This window comes from Triturus cristatus, chromosome 9, assembly GCF_964204655.1.
Source record: "Triturus cristatus chromosome 9, aTriCri1.1, whole genome shotgun sequence".
Lineage (NCBI taxonomy): Eukaryota > Metazoa > Chordata > Amphibia > Caudata > Salamandridae > Triturus > Triturus cristatus.
The window spans coordinates 719,532,276-719,555,965 of NC_140592.1; the positions used below are offsets into that span (position 1 = coordinate 719,532,276).

The 23,690-nt window shown below is 48.4% G+C and overlaps 1 protein-coding gene across 2 annotated transcripts in view; it reads left to right on the forward strand.

Moving 5' to 3' along the window:
- LOC146798598 (solute carrier family 22 member 6-A-like) overlaps positions 1–23,690 on the forward strand; it is a 536,863-nt gene that overhangs the window by 198,672 nt on the left and 314,501 nt on the right. For both annotated transcript variants that reach the window (XM_085625904.1, XM_085625905.1), the window contains exon 3: positions 9,320–9,474. In XM_085625904.1, the coding sequence (XP_085482030.1) occupies positions 9,320–9,474 (155 nt within the window). The remainder of the gene's footprint in view (positions 1–9,319; positions 9,475–23,690) is intronic.

Sequence of the window (23,690 nt, forward strand, 5' to 3'; positions counted from 1 at the left end):
CTTGCATAAAGCCGATGGTGTTTTGACCTCTATAGTTAGTGGGTGGAATGATTCTACTGTCCCTCAATGTGGGGTATGCCATCTGTTACTGGTCATCACAAATGTGGAGACTGTGTGGCCAGTAAATTAACCTCCATTACCAATGTGTTCTATTGCCAAAATAGGACAGGATCTCCATTTCTTTTTCAATAACTACAACTCTAACAATGTTTTATACTGCATTAGGGGCTCATGCTATCTGCTGTATATTGGACAGGTATCACTGAAAGTGTGAGCATGCATCAGCCAACATGGGGGTAGGATTACATGTAGAGTTCAGAATACTCCCTTGTAGAACATTAAACCTCTTCTAATCACAGTGAAACCTATATCCATTGGCAAGTGATTGACACTATGAAAAAAAGGTGTTGGACTTGGCCCTCTCTGCAGGGTCGCCCCCAAACATTTTGCCTTTACTCTTCCAGTTTTCTGAACCTGTTTTTGCTTGCTTTCAGGACTCTATGCACTTTACCACTGCTAACCAGTGCAAAACTGCTTGTGCTCTCTCCTTTAAACATGGTAAAATTATCTTACATCAATCAGCACATTTAATTTTCCTCAATGTCCATGTAAAGTGGTACTACTTGTACCCAGGGCCTGTTAATTAAATGTTACTAGTGGGGCTGCAATACGTATTGTGCCACACACTTAAGTAGCCTTTTAAACATTCCTCAGGTCTGCCGTTGCAACCTATGTGCAGTTTTAAACTGCCAATTCTACGTAGCAAAAAAAACCTGTTACCTGCCTTAAGCATTTCTTTTTAATGCCTATCAGTCGGCCCTAGGGTAGGACCTAAACAGCCCATAAGAAGGGTGCAATGTATTTAAAAAGTTAGTTGTGTACTTATAAGATTTACTTGTCCTGGTAGTGAACAAATCTTACATTAGTGTTTTCAATACTGCAAGCCCTACCTCTTCTATAGGATAATATTGGGTTACCTTATCACATTTAATAAGTGATCAAGTTTGTTTGGGAATAGGTAGAAATATCATGTTTGGTCTCTAATGAACTGTAATTTAAAACTTCTTTAATAGTAAAGTTGTTTAAGTTACAATTCTGAAAACGCCACTATTAGAAAGTTCCCATTTGTGTTCTTTAACCATAAGGTACCTGCATCCTGTGCTCCGGGTCACATGACTAGGGGCCATATGTAGGTAGCATACAATTTACCACTTCTTAAATACTGAACTTTACCGATTCGGTATTTAAGAAGTGGTAACTTGTATGTAGGTAATCAGTCGGTAAATATTACCGATTCGGAATGGGTCGGTAATTTAGAATCGGTATTTACCGATTCGGTAATGGTAACTGGCTACCCATTGATTCCTATGGGCCTCCTAATGGGAAGCCAGTTACCATTGCCGAATCGGTAAATACCGATTTGGTAATGGGGGGAGCACAATCAAGGGTGGCAGGGTGTCACAGTGACACCCTGTTGCACCCCTGATTCCTGCATGTGTGCACATGTGGTGCACATACATGTGTATGTCTGCCACATTGCACACTTCAAAGTGCACAAAAATGCTTTTTCACAGCTATTCGTCATTTACCACCAACTTTTAGTTGGTGGTAAATAACGAATCCCCACACCAACGACACACTCCCCCTACATCGCATTTCAGGATTCGGTATTTACCGAATCGGCAAAATTACCGATTCGGTAATTTTACCGATTCGGTAAATTACCGAATCCTGAAATGTGACCCCTACATACCAAAAGCCTAAATACCGGTCGGTAACGGGATATTTACCGAAAATCGTCCGTTACCGACCGGTATTAGGCTTCCTACATATGGCCCTAGATGTCTTTTGTGTATTCCTCCCAGACAGTATCACAAAGGAGGACTGGGTGTTGGTAGGATGTGCAATCCTGATCTGATAGGAGGGGCAGAACTGTCACCTACAACACTTGTACATTAAAGAAGCTGACTTAGCACACACACAAAGAACTTCACACTGGCCCTTTGTGACCCCAGGCACCTTGGAACTCGGTCAGCTGAAAGAAGGAAATTCCAGAATCAGATGTGGGTCGAAGTCTAGAAGTTTCCCCCACTTTAAAACTGCCACCAGATATATGTATTGGACTCTCAGACCAACTGTTTAGTACACTCCTGGACCTACGGAAGACTACAGAAGGACTGCCTTATAATACGGAGGTCAGCCCTGCTGCTGTCGGTCTGCCTTTGTTCTCAGAAGACTGTCCTGCTGCTTGAGGTCTGCCTTGTTCCTCAGAGGACTGCCCTGCTGCTTGAGGCATGCCTGGAGTCTCAGAGGACTGCCTTGCTGCTACCAGAGGAGTGTCCTACTGCTTGAGGTCTGCCATGTTCTTCAGAGGACTGCCCTATTGCTTAAGGCCTGCCTTGTTCCCCAGAACTCTGCCCTGCTGCTTGAGGCCTTCCTTGCTGCTAGAGGGAGTTAGGACCATCTCCTTGAACCTAGGACTACCATTGTGACCCCAAAAGCCAGTGGATGGCCTCCTGTTCTAAGCTACAGGGTCACAACAAGTTCCAGAGGCCTTCCTGCAACTGTCTAGTTAACCTGCTGTAACTGGCCCCTCCTGGACCTCCAACTGAACCTGACTGGGCCTGCAACTGGACTTACCAGTTTGGCCTTTACTAGAGTGAGTGCCTGAGCCCCAGTTTATACAATTGTACAATTATGCAATTTTACATATGTACCTATCGTATAAATCCTTCTTGGAATTATTTTCACACACTTCAAACCTGCCTGCGGCCACTCCTGCACCTACTATTCTGATTTTTCTTAAATAATTGTCCACCATTGGACCATACAACAAGTTTGAACTATTACAAAATAATTTCTGTGCCTATTGACTCCACCATAAATCATGAAGGGGCTATTACATGAAATATTCTGCCCCAATCCAAAATAATAATTGTCAAACCTTTGTTTTTAATATGATATATAATTATTTATTGCACACAGATACGTCATGCCAGAGGTATTATACAATAGTAACTGCCCCCACTGTTGCTATTATATTGATTGAAATTATTTAACACAACATAAATTGGAACATACTTAGGAGCCGATTCCGATCTTGCTGGGAGAAGGCTCCGTCCGACTCGGATCCGGAGGGCTTCCGACCAACTAGTGCTCCTGGGCTCCGAGCTCCCGAGTTCGGACCCGGAAACGATTTGGTCAGCAATTTCACGTTTTTCGCATCGTACTTGCTCGCTCGTACAGCTGTATGAGTCGTTCGGAAAACACGCTTGCGGCTTGTACCTTTTCCGGCCAGATTGCGTTCGGAGCCCTTCCGAGCGAGATTGTAATCGGCCCCTTAATGTTGAACATTTTTAATTTTAAACCCTGTGGTATTCTGTGCATCAGACCCGGTAGAGTTATTCCTTCAAATTGGGCCACTTACACTACACAGCCAGTACATGCTGCAGCTGCAGGATACTACTTGACAGAGTCTAGCAGACCTATACTGATGCTACCTATGCATTGCCACATGATCTCGCAATGTTTCACAAAATGATTATGTCACACCTCCTTTGCACATGGTCCCTAGTACTGCTTTTTTGTCATTCTGTGCCACCTTGGTGAAGTCAGCGTCTGGTAAGTTATTCCAGTTTTTACTTTTATTGGAACACTTATCTATATCGTTCAAACTATTGAGTAGAAATCTTTGCAACCTAGCAACATATTGGATTCTGGCTACCATAGTTTGACTCCATACTAGGCTGTTTGCCTGTGCCCTCTCATTGTTTTGACCTTGCAGATATCATACATGCCAACTACATATATTTTTCAGATTTTACGATTTTTGGCCCATAATTTGTAGCTTTACCTCTACCACCTGGCCTCTTTACCTTCTCTTTCATTATTCCTATATAGAACCACTACACTATTCTTCTACATGTGAGTGTAGCATGTTTTATTTTTAACACAATACCATTTAATATTATTAGAGCTTGGTGGTTTGTATTGAGATGGGAAAAATAAGATGCAAGGTCTCTAAGCTTTTTGTCCCACCACCTTCTCTGTACTGGGGACATTTTGCTATACAGTAAAAATGTAATGTTAAATCTGAACAGTTGACCAGTTATTGTCTCACATTCATCTATTTACCGGTTACATTGCACAATACAAATGTATAAATTCACTGTCTTTACTTTGATTTTTTAACAAATTTGAGCAAAGAAGGCATGCAGCTTTAGAGACATTTATTTTGCTAATACTGAGCAGGTCAGGCGCATTGGTCCCTCTCACTCTGCATTTTGTCCTTCTGACGCCATCTTTCTGTTTATTTCTTATGCATAATCACCACTCTACTCAGCATGATTTACTTATTCTTATGTTTGGTGTACGTAAAATTACTCCTTTCAATCACTTCCCCCACACCACCTCCCCTGGCTTTCCGCAATTAAATTAATTACCTAAACCCCTTTTTTCCCTGCAGATACCACACAAATTAGTAGGCCTGCAACATCAGTTTACTCTTCAGTATACCTGTTTGATATACCCTTGTCTTCAATTTCACGATTACGGATCCGTATTAGGCCTGGGCGGAAAACTACGCTACGCTCGCGTAGTATGCGTAGTTTGCGCAACTACGTGCTACGCAAACTGCACGTAGCACAGTGCAAAAACGCGTAGCGTAGCGTAATTGGCCTTTTTTGCTCACTCGCGGACCTCAACGTCAAGTTGGCGACCGCAAACGAGCAAAATGACATACCGGCGAGACTTTTTCCTCGTTCGCGATCAACAACATCAAGTTGTCTATCGCAAGCATGGAAAATAAACCACCCGAAGAGATTCTTAACGCGGGGAGGTCAGGTTTCTCATTGCGAGTGGTCGCATATGCTCGCGACCGCTCGCGATGAGAAACTACCAGTCCGCGTTGAGAAAGCTGCGGCTCGAGAAAAAAATCTACTCGAGCGGCAGAAAACGACAGCTTGCACTGTGCATGATGCCGTTTGCAATGATTGCACAGTGCGGACAAGCATCCGGCACTGTGCAATCATTGCGAACAGCATTTCCGTACCACACTACGCAGTTTGTGTAGTGCTAAGCGTAGCTCGCGTAGTGCGAAGTGCACTTCGCGTAGCTACGCGTAGCTCTACTACGCGAACTACGCCCAGGGTTAGTCCGTATCATTCCCATTCTCAAACAATGGTCTCCCACGGCATATCCATATTGTTCCCACGCACAAAAAATTGTGTCCCACTGCATGCACGCAACAGTTTCATGGCATATTACACTGGAATAGCGTGTAAACAGACCCAGGAGAATATTGTACTATGGGAGCTTCTATCTACATAACTATGGTTATGTGCAGCCTGCATTGATATTGATCCCTGATGAAGTTGTGATTACGACGAAACACATGCTGGTTAATGCACAATGGAATAAAGCACCAGTAAAGGGCAAGATTGAACACAACAACTGAAGACTGAAGACAAAGGGGCAGATATACAAGCCCCTTGCGCCACTTTTGCGTCACTTTTAACATTAGAAAAGTGATGCAAAAGTGGCGCAAGGGGCTTGTAAATCTGCCCCTGAGTTTTTACATAATTGTGTGTGCCATAAGGCTGTATAAGTATCCAAATGTGTGTCCAATTCTGCTGCTTGCACATGCATGTTAAAAAACCCTTTCCATTTCCGGCTCCTGTAAATCGTTCGGCGAGCAATCCTGGAGCAGGAAATGGAAATATACAGGTTCCGCAATTGCTGACAGGTACCTTGGAGAGCAGTCATGGTGATGTTGGGGAGGATGAGAGGTGGCTACTTCAGGAGTGGGTTGCTGCACCCTGCTGGCAATGGGGGTGGGCAGGCATGATGTAGCAGATTTCCTGGGAGCAATGTGCAGGTTTAGGGCAGGGGACCCCTGGGACCACCGATTCTGAGCCTCCAAATTGGCAAGGGATAAACAGCAGCGACAAGGTGCTAGTAATTCAGTCCCCCCGCCATGCCCCTGAGTGGTCCTAATCATTATTTTTAACTGGATACTAATTGTATCTACATATAGTTCAAAACAAGCACAGGCAAAGCTAACAGGCCTAACTTTCGTTTTGAGTAATAAGTCAGACACTTTTTCTTTGCCATTGCTTGTTTGCAGGTACCCTGTATCAGGATCTGTTGGGTACACTTAACAGTAGCAGAAGCTCGCTTAAAAACTGCTGCATAAGCCAGTGGGTGCACTAAAAGGCAGCAGTGGCCATGCTGGAGATCGAATGGCCTGATCTCATGAAGTACTTACAACGTATTGCAAGATCATGCATTTTGTTGAGGATCTTGGAAGACTTCAGCCATCCTGAAGTCAGGCTCACTCAATATGAGTCAATATGAACAAACACATACCAGCTGGGTAGCCGCCATGAATTCAGGCTAACATTTAAGTACTGGATAAAGGGTGAGAATAAATGGTCGTAATAGTAAAAAAAACTGAAAACAATTTGTGAATGTATAAAATGCATGTGTGAAATAAGTTACTGATTGTGACGAAAAGTGTGATGATTGAGTGTACTCTCGACAAGTAAAATAGCATTTCATACATTCCAGCAGAAGCACTGGAAGATGAAGAATACTTCCTAATATCAAGCAGCAAGATGTTGAAACACATTTATGTACTGAGCCAACGTGCATAACAATGTGTCAAGCGAATGGAGAAGGGGCTGAAGTGAGCAAGCCAATATTTTAAAAGAGACCAAAGCCCAGTCTTGGTTCATTGAATTCAATAGTCCTGGCAATGGCCTTGCCAGACCTAAAAATGGTGGTGAACTGTATCTCAAGAGGCTACATACCTTTGCAATTCCCTACTTGTTACAGTGCCTGCTAAGTGTTCACAAAAAACGTAGCCATTTGTGAGCATTACGCCATACTGCAAACCCCCTGCAGCATTGCATTGGTTAAGATCTAAGCATTGCAAACGTAAGCTGATTACGAATATTGTATAGTGTTTAGACACAGACACTGATTTCATTAATGTACAATGTTTAACATGAGCTTTAACTCTTAGTTGGAATCCACATGAAATGACATTCTCTTATAGAAATTACAGCTTCATTCCACCTTTATTGTGTTCATGGTGTATCGTGTGTTGTGTTGTGAGTTGTGCTTTCCATTAATTTGATTATTATTTGTGCTGTAAATATGTTTTATCCTTATGAAATAATATTAAAGCACAATTTGATAACAGTATGACACTGTTGCTAGTGTTGCCATTACCCTGCGAGCTAAGCCTTGCAGTGCTTGGCTGCACTCACCCAGAGAGTCAAGCTGGCTTTGGTGAGGACAAGTTCAGCTTTTGACTTGGAATCAGGTTTGCTAAGGGTGTGTTTTGCCCTTGCTTCCCTTGCGTTAATTAAGTCAGATTGACTAAGCCACGCAAAGCCACCTTGCAATACTCTGTGTGGCTTAATAGATATTGCGTAACACAAGACATCACAAATCACTGCCTTGCGTTACTCTGCATTGGAAAAGCTGCTCAATGGGTGGAGTAGGGGTGTTCCCATTAATCCACCCGGGGGTTTGGGTAAATTCCCATATATACTAAAAATAGTAAACCTGTGAATGAGTAAAAATGCTAGGCTATCCCAGGAAAGGCGTAATGAAGAGAAATATGTTTATTTCTCCTTGTTATTTCCTCTTTCTACATTCTGCAGCACACATAGAAAGAGGAAAATGCCTCTGGAGATTGTTTTTCTGCAGGAAGGTGTTCCTTTCTTCACAAATGCAGGCACCCTTGCAACATGACGCAAGTGTGCATGCACTGGGACGAAGCAGCACTCAGCACACCAGTGCATAGAGAGAGAAGGAATACCCCACATCCTAGGGAATATGGAGCGTTCCTGCTCTCTCCATTTGATGCAGTGCAGCAAGTTGTCTTGCTGCGTTGCGCCAAATGTTGTTAAATCCGGGCATTGGTATCTTGAGCACTGGCTGCTAGGGTACCTGAACTTTCTCTCTTTAAATAAGTGCAGTAACCCTTGAAAATGCCTGCTCTTGGAGTACCCAAACCGTAGAGCCACAAAAACTTTGTGTGAGATTTAATACGTAATTCTGTTATATTTATGTTTTGCCTTGCTGCAAGTGGGCCCTTGTAAAAAAAAGATTTGAGAGTTCAAATCCGTTTCAGCACGCGCAATGAAATTTGTTTTATTTATTTATTTCTTTGCTTACATTACTCCGGTCGGCCATGAGCCAGAGTTTTTACTACCTCCCACCTTGCCCCTGCCCCTCCCCCGCACCTCCCACCGCCCCACGGCACTCCCTCCACGGGCCGCTACTGGTCATTCAGCTAGTGTAAGACTCACACTGAGTGTTCCCAGGACCTGGTGACAAGAATAGAGGCACCATATATGTGTAGGTATGATGATAAAGCATGTCCATAAAGTACATGTTGCACTTCCTCGACCTGTAAGTCAGTCCTGTGCTGACCAATGCCAATACAGACAGAGATACCAGGAAGGGCATTTATTGCATGTGTAGGGAAAGCAGGGCTACATAATTTAAATGTATGACGTTACTACGCACACATTCTTCACGCATTGGCTTTACAACGCGGTCTTTACAACAACCGCGTTGTTACCACGCGTGCCACTATAATTGCAAGTCATAACAACGACTTGCTGTAGGGTCCGCGCTGGACTTAGGAATAATATTAATTACTATTCCTACTCCAGTCTGTGCAACAGCAGGGAAGGTGTTGGATTTAAAATCCAACACATTCCCTGGTGTTGCACGCCCCCAACAGCAGGGCGTTGATACGACTTGCGATGTAATGGCATGCGTGGTAACAACGCGATCGCTGTAATGACCGCATTGTAAGGCCGTGCGTTGTGAAAACAGCGTTGTAAACGCTGTTTCCCACATAATTGACCTCAATGCAAATGTTTAGTAGAAGCATTTCCAGTTTATGTGTAGCACTTAATGCTTGATTGTTGCTTCTTATTTTATCGGATAAGAGAATTGTGGTACACCTAGATAAAATATGTTCTCATTCTCACTCAATGTTGTAAAGCAGAGAAGCAGGGATGAAAATACAGGATTTCTAGGTCCATAGTCAACAAAGTAGCCTCTAGATCACATCTCCTCCTACAGAGAGGCAATATCTGAATGTGGTGCACTGGATGATTATAAAAGGTGGCTGCAGAAGTTGATAAGCACGCGAGCAGAGACAGGATCACTCATATCTAAACCAGAAGAGCACTGATTGTACCTATAGATACGGTATGATCTCAAAAGGCCTAGCACATCATGCTCCACAGTCCACAAACACTGATTTTTTTGTGTGTGTTCCTTGACTCAACAGATATGGTCGGCGAGCTCTTCTCATCTGGTCCTACTTGCAAATGGCGGTGGCTGGGTCATCTGCTGCTTTCTCACCAAATTACATCTCCTATTGCATCTTCCGCTTTTTAACCGGGATGGCACTGTCTGGGATAGTTCTGAACTGCGTAAGTCTGAGTAAGTAACAGTGATGTGTTGGAGTAAAATGAATTAAAGGTAAGGAGCTAAACGGGAGAGGTGTTTAACTACCAACATCTTCTACAGTAGGATTCCTTTGATTTAACGTCGTCGGTCACAAACATTTTAAAGTTCTTAAATAGTAGATTAATAGTCACAAGTACAATATGATTGATAATGTAACTTTAGTAATTGAGGACAAATATACAACAAATCTACCACTTTCGTATACATTCTGGTCATATTGAGGGGTTTTCCTTGGGATGTGGGAAGGATAATGTTTGTTTGGGTAGTCTACAGCAGCTCTATGTAGTTAAAGAGAAGAACTTTCCATATTCTTTGTGAAGAAAAATTGGAATGCATTTTTAAAAAATTGTGTGCATTACACAGGGCTCCAGTTTGCGTGATGTAAGGTGAATTACGGCTTGTGTGGCCTGCCCTATCTAATTCTAAACTCGGTCACTGTGTCAACAGGCTATTCCCCCAAGGGGGCTCTCACCCCATTGGCAGAAGTGTTTTGGGCAAAAGAAAACAGGTGACGGTGTGTCCACCATGCCATGGTGAACCTATTCGTACAGACAGACCCTCAAAGGAAGGATCTGTCTCTCGTGAGGAAAAATTATATTAATGTTGAGAGCTTCTTCCCCAGATCATTATATACATTTTTGCAATTTTTATAGAGGGCTGCACATTTTTCATAGTGAAACCAGACAGGAAATGTGCCAGTGGGAATGGAATTATAATGGCGCCCCCTAAACTGAGCTGCTCTTAATCCACCATGTACACCTATGGATGCATTGTAAAAAAATACTTTCATGATATTTAAGATGTTTGTTTCTCCACCATTCAAAAAATCATATTCCCCCCACTTTTATTAGAGGTGGGGGAATCTAGAGGTGGGCATTCAGGAAATAGGATGTTTTTGCCACAGGGCAAAAACCCACAAGCCCACTCTTTTCAACGAGGCTGAACCAGGGCCGGCTCTAGCGTGGTGCGATCGGTGACGCCACACCGGGCGTTGACTTGGGGTGGGGGCGCCCTGTTTGCAAATGTATTATAGCTTTAAAACAACCTGCTACCACGTTCCTTGCCTTCAGCAATTTTTAGACTTAAATAAAAATGTTGAGATAACTCTGGTGATTAATGTTCTTCCTGGAGAAGCTAGACAGATTTTGTCTAGTGGAAGTTTGACTCCTCGTAAGGTAGCTCAGAGGGTTAATATGCCTGCTGCTAAGAAGGTGTGCCATGCAGATCACAAAGTGCAAATAATGTTAATAGTTCAATGGGTTACTGCTTTCGTCAGAGAGAACTTTGTGTTACTTACAGTATACAAGTTAAAATCCTAATATAGAGCAATGAGCTATTAACTGTCATCAAAGAGCTGCATGCAAACTGCAAGGTGTATATTAGACCTACATGGTTTTTTTTCCCGGTCTTTCCTTAACCTAATCATGTAAAAAGGGCTCATTTCTAGAAATTAACTACTATTATTAAAGTGAACCCCTGACAATTAGTGTTATGTTTTAATTTCTGAGTTTGTGGTTTTCCAGTGCCAAGTACTCAAACAATACTGCCTACCAGTATAGATGACATGTGACTCCTGCATCTCGTAATCCTTTGTCTTACGTAACATTTCTTACACACTGATTTACACGTGTGATTGTCTCTGTTAAGTGTGTGTATGATGTAAAGTGCACTGACGCCTCACACTGGTATGAGTGGCACTATAAAACTAAATGAATCTGAGAGACTGGTTATGGAGTGTTGAGGGGCACTGTTAAATGGTGGTAGTGAGGGAATCTGTGGCGGAGGTGGTCATTGGTGTGGCGCCAACAAACATTGTCACACAGGGCACCACCAGTGCTAAAGCAGGCCCTGGGCTGAACCCCATAACCTCATCATACAATTGGTGCGATACAATTTTGAACCCCATAACCTCATCATACAATTGGTGCCACTGCCATATAATATGGAATCACCGTGGAGTATCATTCAGTGCACGACGGTACCTATTGACACAGCCCACAGTGCGCCCCTACAAGATAGGCAGCATTTTCTTTACAATTTCCTGAATTCATGTTGCAGATTAATCATGTGTACTGTGTTCCCAGTGTATGACAATACACGTTGTGCCTCCAAAAAATCTGAATTCCAGCACAAAAATATATTTTGCTTGATATGATCGCATCCTTTCCAACTGCACTCCAAAGCGATTGGTTTCTATACTCTTCTAAATTAAGCGAGCTTTCAAGTTTATCGAAGGAAATACTGTCGATACAAGCAGAAGAGAGTGTACCAGAGGTACATACTTGAAGGTGGCAGTGCTACTGAGGTATAAGGGGGCAGATTTAAAAGGCCCTTGCGCCACTTTTGCGTCACTTTTTTTTTGATAATCATGTTTATTGGTTTCAATAACAGATCACAAAAAACAATTCTGGCAGTAAGACCATGTACATGATTGAAGAGACCCATTGGCAAGAAAAAGGGCAAAGCCCTGCAAAATATCCGCAAGGAAAAGAACAACCCATGCACCCACTTACAATTGTGACAAAAAAAGGCTGCACCCCCTAAGGCCGCAGGTTGAACCACTTGCCCCATACCTTATCAAAAAGCTCAGAACAACCCCGAGCTTCAAAAAGGACTTCCTCTTGGGTACCGCACCAATCCACCCCCCTTCTCCACTTCCGCCTAGTCGGTGGCTTGGCCTGGGACCAGAGCATCGCAATATCCCTTTTCGCCACCGCCAATGCAGTGCCCAGGAAGCGCTTATCGGCCCGGGAGCCATCAAGACCATCGAACACCCCCAGGATCAGGCGCAGCGGGTCATGAGGAACCTCCCATCCCAGGGTCTGCGTGAGTTCCAGTTCCACCCCACCCAAAAGGGCTCCAGGACCGGGCACTGCCAGATCATATGGTAGAAATACTCCGGGGCCTGACTGCAACGTGTAAAGGGTGGAGAGGGCCGCAAACGAGCCCTGTAGAGGCGTGCTGTGGTGAGGTATGCCACATGGAGGTAATAGAGTTGGATCAGACGCAGCTTGGATGAGGTTGTCAAGGTCTTGGGAGCTATAAGGGCATCCCTCCAATCAGCGTCTTCTAGGGGACCCAGCCACCCCTCCCACTGGGTGCGCAGCAAGGCTAGGGATGCGGGGCCATTGTTGACGGAACAGTAAATCCGCGATACTCCCCCTCTGCCCAGGTTCCCCATCATCACCTGGGCTTCGAGAGGGCTGAATTCCGGGAAGGAGGTGGGGGACGGAATGTGCAGCCGTAGGGCATGCCTTAATTGTAGATATTTATAAAATTGAGAGGAGTGGAGTGAGTACCTCTGCTGGAGATAGGCAAACGATCGAATGTGGTCCCCTACCCAAACATCTCCGAGGAGCGAAATCCCGAGGCGATCCCAGTGGCTGAAGCCTTGAAGGGATGAAGTTTCTTTCAGCCAAGCGCCCGTCCACAAGGGCGTCTGCCTAGTAAGTGTCCCACCCCAGCGTGTGTGGCGTAGGGCCGCACGCCATGCCATGAACACCGTTCGAGTGATGGAGGGGAGGGTGTGCGGTAAGGGGACATCGTACAGGTAGGCTTGGAGCTGTGGAAAATCCATTGACCGAAGTTCCACCCGATATGCTGGGTCGGACCAGCCACCCGCAAACCAGTCATGGATCACAAGGAGCCTCGTGGCCAGGTAGTATAAATGGAGATTAGTGACCCCCATGCCCCCGTCGTATGAAGGTATGCGACAATGTGCCAAAGAGAGTCGCGGCCGTCAGCCCCCCCACAAAAACCGGGAGAGGGTACTGTCTAACTCCCAGAACTAACTCCCTGGGAGATAAAGGGAAATGTTCTGCAAAATATACAAAAAACGGGGAAAGACCATCATTTTGTATAGAGCACTCCTGCCAAGGGGTTTGAGGGGAAGGGATTGCCATTTCCGGAGATCTGCCTTGGCTTTAGATTCCAGAGGTGTAATATTTAGGGCCCATTCAAGTTCTGGAAGGAGAGCGACCCACACCCCCAAATATTTGAATGACTGAATGCGCAGGGGAATGGACGTCTGCCAATTGAAACAGTCTCGGGAGGGGTGCAGAGGAACCAATGTAGATTTCGCCGGGTTGAGGCGGAGCCCAGAGACTCGTTCGAAGGCCGAAAGGGCGGCCAGGCAACGTGGGCCCGAGCTCACGGGGTCTGCCAGAAAAAGGAGGACATCGTCTGCATATAAGGCAATCTTATTGATCTGGCAGGGGTCCCAAGCCCAGCCACGGATACCGGGGTCCTGACAGATAAGGGAGGCCAGCGGCTCCATTGCTAGCACAAATAAGAGTGGCGAAAGCGGACAGCCCTGGCGGGTACCCCTATGAATAGAACATTTCTCAGAAAGCACGCTATTAATCAGGACCCTCGCCCTGGGGCTGGAGTACAGCACCCGGACAAGGCGCCAGAACAGGAGCCCAAAACCCATCACCTCCAACACGTCCCCCAGATAGCTCCAATCGACCGTGTCAAAGGCTTTTTCAAAGTCGATGAAAAGCAGGGATAGATACGGGGTGAGCTGGTGGCGGTGTGCCAGGACGAGATGCAGTCGTCGTATGCAGTGCCTGGTACCCCGGGCCGGCATAAAGCCACACTGGTCTGGATGGACCAGATCATGCAAGTGAGGGGGGAGTCTATGGGCGACGGCTGTGGCAGAGATTTTTATCTCGGTGTTGATGAGGGAAATGGGGTGGTAATCCGCACATGCCAGAGAGGGTGGCTGTGTCTTCGGGAGGACCACAATGGTGGCCACATCCGTCTCGGAGGGGAAGGACCCTGTGTCCACCACATGGTTGAACAAGTCCAGTAGGGGGGGACCAAAGTGTCACGGTAGGTGGCATAATATTCTTGGGGATAGCCGACCGGCCCTGGCGTCTTGCCTGGGTGTAAAAGTGAAATAGCCCCTTGTATCTCCTCCGAAGTGAAGGGAAGATCTAACGTCTCCGCGACCGCCTGTGTGAGGCGGGGCAACCGAGTCCCGGTCTCAGACAACAGGGCAGCGAGAGAGGCACCAGGGGGTCGGGCCGCATAAAGAGCAGGGTAGTAGTCTGCGAAGGTTTGGGCGATCGCCCCTAGAGGTGGCGTGATGACGACTGGCCACATCACAGATCTAGGGGATGATGCGGTTAGCTTTGGGGTAGGACACCAAATTATGGAGCAATTTATAGTTTTTATCGCCCCACCCGTATACGCGTGCCACGGAAGACCACCAAAGCATTTGAGCTGAGTCCAGTGAGATCTGATGAATCTCATCTCGGATCAGTGCAAGTTGCCGAGCAGACACCGTGCTGTCGGAGCCAGCCTGGGCACCTTCCAGCTGTGCTGCGTGAGCCTCAAGCTGCACCAGCCGGGCGGTCCACTCTGCACGTTTCGCATGAACCAGACCTCTAGCCACTCCCCGTATAGTAGCCTTATCTGCCTCCCATGGCGTACCCGGCGAAGGGACCGAGCCTGTATTAGTCGAGAAATAGCGCCCCAGTTCCTGCCTGAGGGCCTCGACAAAGTCAGGATGTTACAAGAACCAGGCACTCATCCGCCACACCATACGGGGGCTATCAGGAGAGTTGCCGAGACGGAGGGAGACGGGGGAGTGATCTGAAATGCCTCGGGGAAGGATAGTAGCCTCGGCCATCAATTGGCAGTCAGGGGCTGGTAACAAAAATAAATCAATTTGGGAGTGGTTGTGATGGGCTGCCAAAGTGTGAGTGTATTGTTCACGATGGGGGTTCCACACCCTCCAAGCATCACAGAGACCCAGGGCAGACGACCAATCAGACAATCGCCTAGCAGAGGCAGTGCGCGGTGCTGAAGGAGCACCTGACGCGTCACGGGAGGGCTGCAGAACAGCGTTGAAGTCGCCTCCAATGACCGTCAGACCTTGGGGAAACGAGGAAATGACGAGTGTGAGATGGCGAAGGGCAGAGGCCATGGCGACAGGAGGGACATATACACTAAGAAGGTTCAAGGGTTGTCCCTCGACCTTACCTGTCAGGGCCACATACCGGCAGTGGGCGTCTATCTCCGCCTGCGCCAGTGTGAATGGAAGACCCCTCCGGAGTAGGATGGCCAACCCCAGGACCCCATGTGAAACCAGAATGCCAGACCCCATCAAACCCATACCGGGCAAGGAAATTGCATTGGGAACCCAGAAGGTGTGTCTCTTGGAGGAACAGGATATCAGGCGCATGATGCTGAGCGCTACGAAGGACGGCAGTGCGCTTTATGCGTTCCAGGAGGTCGTTGACATTCCATGACAGAACATGGAGGGGTCTATTGAGGGTGGATACCATCTGAGCGGAAAGTATGTGAGGCGGGGACCGCAAGCGCGCGTTGACCCGGATGCCAGGGGAGGCAGCGGACCATAATCGGGGTCAGTGGTAGGCCTGGGCAAAAATTTCGTTCCGTTCGCGGAAATTGCGATAATTTGACATTTTTGCGTTCCGCGGAGAGCGCGAAAATGTCAAAAATTCCGGTTTCCGCAGCTTGGCGATAATTTGTTTCTTGCTCGCGCTGTAAAATGATACATTCTCGCGCGCGCGCGATCGCCTTACCTGAATCCCTGCGTTCGCCGACAAGTTTTCTTGATCCGGTCGCGTTCTCCATGAGATGTTGTATTGTTTTTAGCCATTTGCGCTGTCTCGCGACAGTTCGCGCCCGCAGTGACGTCATGCGTCGCGCGATCACGTCTTTCTTCTCGCGATCATGCACCGCGAGAACAACTCAAAACAAGATGGCCGCGCCCGCAAGCAACCACATGGGTAAGTTGGCGACCCGCAACCATGCAGAAAATCTCGCGAACATGCCGGAAAAAAACTTCCGCATCTTTGCGATATTTCTGCTTGTTTGCGATAATTTTAAACATTCTCGCGATAATTTGCGAAGGTTAATTCCGCAAATTCCGCCCACCCCTAGTCAGTGGGTGAAAGTAGTGCAATTCAGTAAAGCCCAGGTCTTCATCGTAAGTGAACGTGCCTTGATCTCTGCCAGGAAAAACAAAAAACTGCGGCGGAAAACAACAAATAAGCGGGAGACAACGGTCAACCCCCCTCCCATGCCCCCTAACACCCCCCACCCTACTCTTCTGATGAGGAAGCATCTGTCGCCCTAGAAGGAAAACAACATGCAACAACAACCCACCAAAGAGTCTAACTGCTAAGCTAAAATGGTTAGCTGAACATGGACAAAGCGGAGATGGACCCCCCTCCATTGAGTCGGATGAAGAAACGACATCAGCTGCAATCATCCTGAGAACATTCCAGCAACAGGGCAGCTCCAGTGGAACCCAACTCTGAAGTAGGAAGCAGATTGCATAACAGGAGTATATCAAGGATAAATCTCTCCCAATACAGAAACAGAATAACAGTCATGGGTACAGGAGCCCTGTAAGAGGCTGAATAGCAACCCCCACTGCTGGCCAGAGTTCAAGGCCCGTCATCGTCCCCGATGCCACGGAGCACGGGGCTCTTAGACAGGTCAGAGTCAGATATGGCCGGCCGCAGAGCCACGGAGAGATCTGGGAGCGGGCTCAAATCAATCTGGGAGGTAGTCGGGCTGGGAGAAGCTGACCTCTGAGTGGATGCCCCCCAATGGCCACTCTTCCTGCGGGACCTGGTCTGGCGTCTCTGGGGCCGCGGCCTGGGCGGGTGGGACTGCGCAGGGGCATGCCCCGCCTGGGAGGGGGCCGGTCGACTCAAGAGGTGCCGCTCCTCCGTGAGCCAGGTCCATGCCGCCTGCGGATCTTCGAAGAAGAATGTCTTGTCTTGGAAGACAACCCTGAGCCGTGCCGGGAATAGGAGACCGTAGCGCAGGCCCAAGGTGCGAAGCTTCTGTTTGACGTCTGCATATGTCCGACGCAGGGCCTGCACCTCCCTGGTGTAATCCGGGAAGACCATAATCCTATGGTTTTGGAACAACAGTGGGCCCTGCGCCCTGGCTGCCCTGAGAATGGCATCTCTGTCCCGGAAGTTGAGGATCCTCAGAATATTAGGGGAGGCGGCCGCCCCGGGGGGAGGCCTTGGGGCCAAGGAGCGATGAGCGCGCTCTACAGTGAACCAGGGCGAAAGGGACTCACGAGGCATCTATGAGTGCACCCAGCTTTCCACGAATGTATCTGCATGGCCCTGCTCCGCCCCTTCAGGAAAGCCGATCAAGCGTAAGTTGTTTCTTCTCAATCAATTTTCAGCATCTTCGGCCCGTCGGTGGAGCTCCGAGGTCTGCGTCTGGAGGCAGGCCATCTGGGACTTAAGCTGGCCAATGTCGTCTTCAGCCGAGAAGATACGGGATTCAGCCTCCTTAATGCGTTCCGTAGCGTTGCGCAGATCCTGGCGAATGAGGGCCATCTCCACCCTCACCTCGCCGATCTTGTTCTCAACTGATTCCTGAGACGCGCCTATCGCCTGAAGGATCGTGGAAAGTTCGCCCCCTGCAAGGGCCGGCACATCAGGAGTCCCACCCCCGGGATCACGGCCCGACGTAGTAAACTGGTCCATTTTCATCTGGGTTGGCAGTCCAGAGGCGCGAGTCCTGCCCATCACCACCAAAGACGGGGCCTAGTCACCGCCCGGGCAGGAGGCCGGACAGCAGTCCCAAAAAGAAAAGGGGGAGGGAGGCCGTACACCCAGATCGTCGATACTCAGACCCGGGTGCTCCGTTCCACCCCCCGGTAGCACTGCAGAGAGGGGAACACTCCAAGGAAAGGCGGCCAGATCAAGTCCTGCGGCAGTGGCCCCGACAGGTCAGCAGCACAAGCTCCACGCCCAGTGGGACCAGCCCCGTCTCCAAGCAAGTACCTATGGACCAGTGGAGGCCCCGATGGACCCGCACCCCGCAGAGGAGCTCCGGAACCAACCCAGCCGGTCGGATTAGGGAGGGCCAACCTTCACCGCCCAGCTCCAGGCCGGCACCCGTAGACGCCGACCCCCCGTAGCAGGTCGTAGTTTGCAGCAGGGGAAAGACCAGCAAGAGCTAAAGAGGGGTGAGTACACCAAGATCCCAACTGCCCCGGCAACCCCGGGAGGAAGACCCAGCCTCCGCGTCACCACCGAGCGGGGCGGGCAGGGGGCGCAGGAGCCAATGCCACCCTAGATGACCCCAGGGGACCCCTGAGGGAGGCGACAATGCAGTTATGCCCCTACAAGTCCCCGCGGACAAAGCGTCCTCAGGTAGGCAGGGTAGTTGATGAAATATATTGTGCTGGAAGGAAAGGGAAGGAGTGCCTGGCCAGCCGCAGCGCTCCTCCCCCGCTGCCCGACAATAGCAGCCGATCAGGGACGCAGTGCAGGAGCATCCATGTCCCCACACACAAGGCCACCCGCCGGCCCCACTGCCGAGGCCCCGAGCAGGATGAGGGAAGGATACTGCCCCTCTACGCCGCTGCCCGACTGCGGCAGCCGAGCCCCACCGCACCTCTAAAAGCCTCCTCGAGTGCACAGTTGGGGCGGCCCAAGCCCAAGCAGAAGGTCCGGGGGCGGAGACAGACAGCCGATGCCCCGGAGCGCCAGTGCCCTCCTCCCGCCGAGCAAGTCTGAGCCCTGACAAGAGGGAAAGCTGCCACTGCAGGAGGGGGCGCACACACCCCCCACGCTGCTGCCCACTCCCAGCAGCCGAGCACCGCAGCCCCACACTCACCGGGCCGACGTCAGAGGAATCTGCACCGCCTGGGCCTCACGAAGCACCGGACCAGTCCACAAGGTGAGAAGGAGCCAGCCCAGCCCCGCCGCCCGCGGGTCCGACCACGCGGGAGGCGTGCGCGGCCGCAACACACCACAGGCCGAACAGTGGGGCACAAGTAAGGACGACGACGGGGGGGAGCAGTCCAGCTCAGCTCCGCAGGGCTCCCGCAGCAGCTAAGGAGGCCCGGCCGCGGTCCAACCAGGCGCAGGCCCCAGCATACAAGCACCGCTTCAGGAGGCCGCCATGTTGAGAGCTCCAGGCAACAGCAGGTACAGCACCTAACGGGACGGCAGAGACCCCACCGCCCCCACCAGAAGTTCCAAACAGTGGCCAAGGGGGCCGGGAACCCTGACGGGCAGTAGAGAGCCACAGACGACTGCAGCAGACGGGGTGATTAGAGGCGGATGACGGAGGGGGTCCAGAGCACTCTTAGAGTGCGACCGCCATCTTGACGCCTCAGGCCTTTGCGTCACTTTTAACATGGGAAAAGTGACACAAAAGTGGTGCAAGGAGCTTGTAAATCTGCCCCAAGGTACCTACTTGTGCATGCTAAAGTGCAAGGAAATGAAACGAGTTCACGATCCGCAGTAAATGTGAACCTAGCTACCAATTAGAAGTTGTGAGTTCCCATTTTAAAAGTTGGAAGCTATGTTATGGTGTGTTGTGTTATGTTAATTTTTACACCACAACGATCCCGATCTCTCAGCTTCCTGCTGCTGAATAGCGAAATATAAGGGTAAAAAAGAAGTGAAGCAGTTGGACAGAGTTGTTAGCTTTAAAAGGGGGTATTTACAAGTGGTGTTGCCTGTCTCAATCAAAATACCTACAGTCTGCTCTAGACTGTTGATAATGAGGAGGTTCTAAGAGGAAACAAGAAGCTACAACTCAATAGCTAGCGTGATAGTGGGGTGCGTGGGACATCAGGCCTCAACATTTTCCAGCAATCCTTCAGCGATGGTGCACGGTGTATGCCCCCCGCTGACTCCACTGCAATATATTTTAATTTAATCCCTACCAGCACCGGATTCTTGCACGCAATCTCCTGCATCACAGGTAGTTTCATGGGAAATCTCACACAGATAGATAGTGCCTCTCTGCCTGACCCTAACATGGTGACTAAAAGACATCGAACTCGCTACTATGTTAACCGCCAGTACTGGGGCTTTTAAGCCTAAAACCACTTGCAATCAATTAATATTACTTGAGTATGCCCACGGACTGACCTGATTTATGTTGAGGCCAGACGGCTTCCTTATGAACGTTCTGTTTGCCAGTAACTTCCCTTCTGAAATTCACTGCAATAGAAAGAAGACTTCATTCTGTAACTAAACAGCGGCCAGCTTGAATTAGATTTGATCTCATCCTCTGGAGAGTTACAAACTACAGGAAAACATACGGACATGTTTGTCCTTTAATCATCAGTCCCTCTGACCCAACATAACCACCCCAGCCAAATTCCAAATATCTATACAGTCCCTTCTGATCAACATACAGATGACATTGAGATTGTGTCCCTCAAACTCCAAGAACAGTGCGCCTCACAAGGATGCCGACGATTGCACAACACCGATCTTTACCCTAGCAAAGCTTATCCAAATCATACCTATTACCTTCCATCTCGCACCACCCTCTAACATGACAGCTCCCCACCATTGCTCCTGTCCATGTGTGGCACCAATGCTTTCAAGATCAAATACCCCAAAATATTTAAAAATATGCAAAGAAAAACCTCAAACATAGGACCCTGAGAGACCACTCGGAAACCCTCTTTGCAGACCAATACCATTGCCATCGCAAAGGCACCCTCAGAACCGACCTCCTCCTCTTAATACACAACACTGACCTACGGATCAGGTCCCTATGCAATTATCTCCCATCCTCCTCTCTCTTTAACATTCCCTTTGGTTGCAAACTCAAATGCCTATCTACCTTTGGCCACTCGGGCAACCTTGATATCTCCATCTACAACAACAGGAAAATCATGTATCAAGCCAATGACACAATCGTGGCCACAGTCAACCTTATTTATCCCACCCTCAAGCACTCTGATGATTCTCCACGCACTCCCTCTCCATTCATCCCTAACAGCCCTCACCCAACCCCCACTCCTTATGGTCCACCCAGACAACCCATTTCTCCCTGGACTCCCCTGCAACCCACTGCTCACAGCCACCACCATACCGTGAACTCTCCGCCACAGACCATCTCCGCACCGCCCTTCTCCAACCTCCCTCACAGCAGTATCTCCCACTTTGGTTGCCCTCCCCATCCTCTTCTCCGCTCCACAGCCGACTCATATGCCTCCCTGCCCCTCCCCTCCTTCATCACCCACTATCCTAACTTCTCTTAACACAGGATACCAACAACCCACATCTCCCCCAATTATAACTGATGAACATAACTGGCCTCTGCTCAACAAGCTCCTTTCCTCGTTCTCTCACCTCTCCCAAAGAATTGACATCCTCTCTTTGGCTCTTTCCCATAGAAGCGTCTCTCTATCCTCCTGTTGCTGCTCCTCCTTACACTTCCCACCGACCGTCAATCATATACCCTCCTACATACCAAGAGACAGCCATATACCCAGACCCAAATGAGCACAATCTTCCATAGACATCTCAGAACTATCCTATTTCCTAGAGAGTGATGCAACTTCAAGTTCCACCCCTCACCCTCTAGTCCTGCAGTGTGCTACCGGATCCCCATCTTTATCTCAGACTGCAGTCAAACTAACACACACCATCCCAATGCACATTTACCCCCTCTTAATTTGACACAAATCCCAAACTCCCTCCTTGAACAGCCTAGCCAGAAAGTCAACAGCTTCTCCCTGAACTGCATGCTACACAATTGTTGGTGTGCATTCAAACACTGTCTAGAGTTATCAGCCTTGACCTGGACTATAATCTTGATATTCTGATCCTCACTGAAATTTGGCTCAATGACTCATCCAACCACGCTCTAGACCTTCTACTTCCCCCCAACTACTCCATCTTACGTAGAGACCGTGAAGATAAACTAGGTGGAGGTCTTGCACTCCTTCATATAAACTCACTGAGATGCAGGGTGCTCCAACCGTCGGTGGAAATGCCCACATCCGCTACCTCCAATATCAGACTGAATGTGATTTACCATCCATCAGGTCATAACAATTCCTTCGAGGGAAATAGCCTGGTGGACACCTTTACAGCCTTTCTCTAAGACAATCATCTCCAACAACACTGACTCAAACCCACAAACCACAAAGGCACCATCCTTGACCTTATAATCTCCAATTCTCCCAATCGACAGTCATACGACCCCATTTTAGTTGACTGGTCTGACCACATGCAGATCCCATTCTCCCTCTGTGGCTCTTATACCAAATCTTCCAGGCAACCCAAGAAAGAGAAAATATGGTTCAAACACATCCAACTTTCACAGAGACGCCATGGCCATCATGGCCCTTCTTACCCTAATCTTGATTGTACCCCTCTGTGATATTAATGAGGCCACAAACAAAGGTTGGACACTGTTCCAAGGATAGGATCCAGAGGTTGACCCATATGTCTTGTAAAAAAGACAAAAAGAAAAGAGGGGAAGTCCTGGGTTAGGCAGACCCACCACAAGGGGGAAAGCACATATGTTGCCTCTTGTTGCCCTCACACACCCTGAAGGGTGTCATGCTTCATCATCGGGCTATGCTCCTCGTCGGGCCGGCGCTGCAATTCCCAACGGGCCCCCGAAGGGTCACTTTCTCGGAGATCTTTTTGAGGCAAGCCGGAAGGTGTATGAGGGTGTGTGGGTTCTAAAGAGGGTAGCTAAAATGTGTGCAATGTGAATTAAAAATGACTGGGGGTTATGTTGGTTTAGTTACCCTCCTGTCAACAAAAAACTCTCATTTTGAGTATGGTCCCCAAGGACACATTGTGCCTCGGTGTCATTAAAACGGTAAACATGTTTCGCGCCTCTGTCGCTGCTAGAGTCGTTGGCGCTTCATCAGGACCAAAGAAGTGCAAAGAGTAGTGAAATGCACGTGAGTGTGTACGTGAATATAAAAATATATAAATAAATACCCACAATATATGTCAGGGCTGGCCATTTGTACTGCTCCTGAACATGACCTAGGACACAGAAACAAAAGAAGAAATAGTTACAAAGGACGTGCATTAGACTAGCTTAATGCAACGTAGTGTGCCACAATCATGTGCACAACATGCCAGTGTCAGACAGATAAAAAGGAAAAAGGCGGGACCAAGTGGGGAAACATAACTCCCTCATCTGTTTTTGCTCAAGATAAGGAGGATACCAAGGCAGGTGTATCATGGCGTGTCAAATTTATAAGGAAATCCCTTTATATGACGAGCGGAGACACTCCCTGTTCGTAATAATATACGTTCCATTGTAAGCGGGGCATCTCCACTTCTTGAGACCCTAAACAAGTCTAACTGGACATACATAACCATCCTCCCTTGAGGTATTCTTTCATCCCAAAGAACAGGGCTCACTTCAATGGCTGTTGGCGTTAAGTCGCCCGC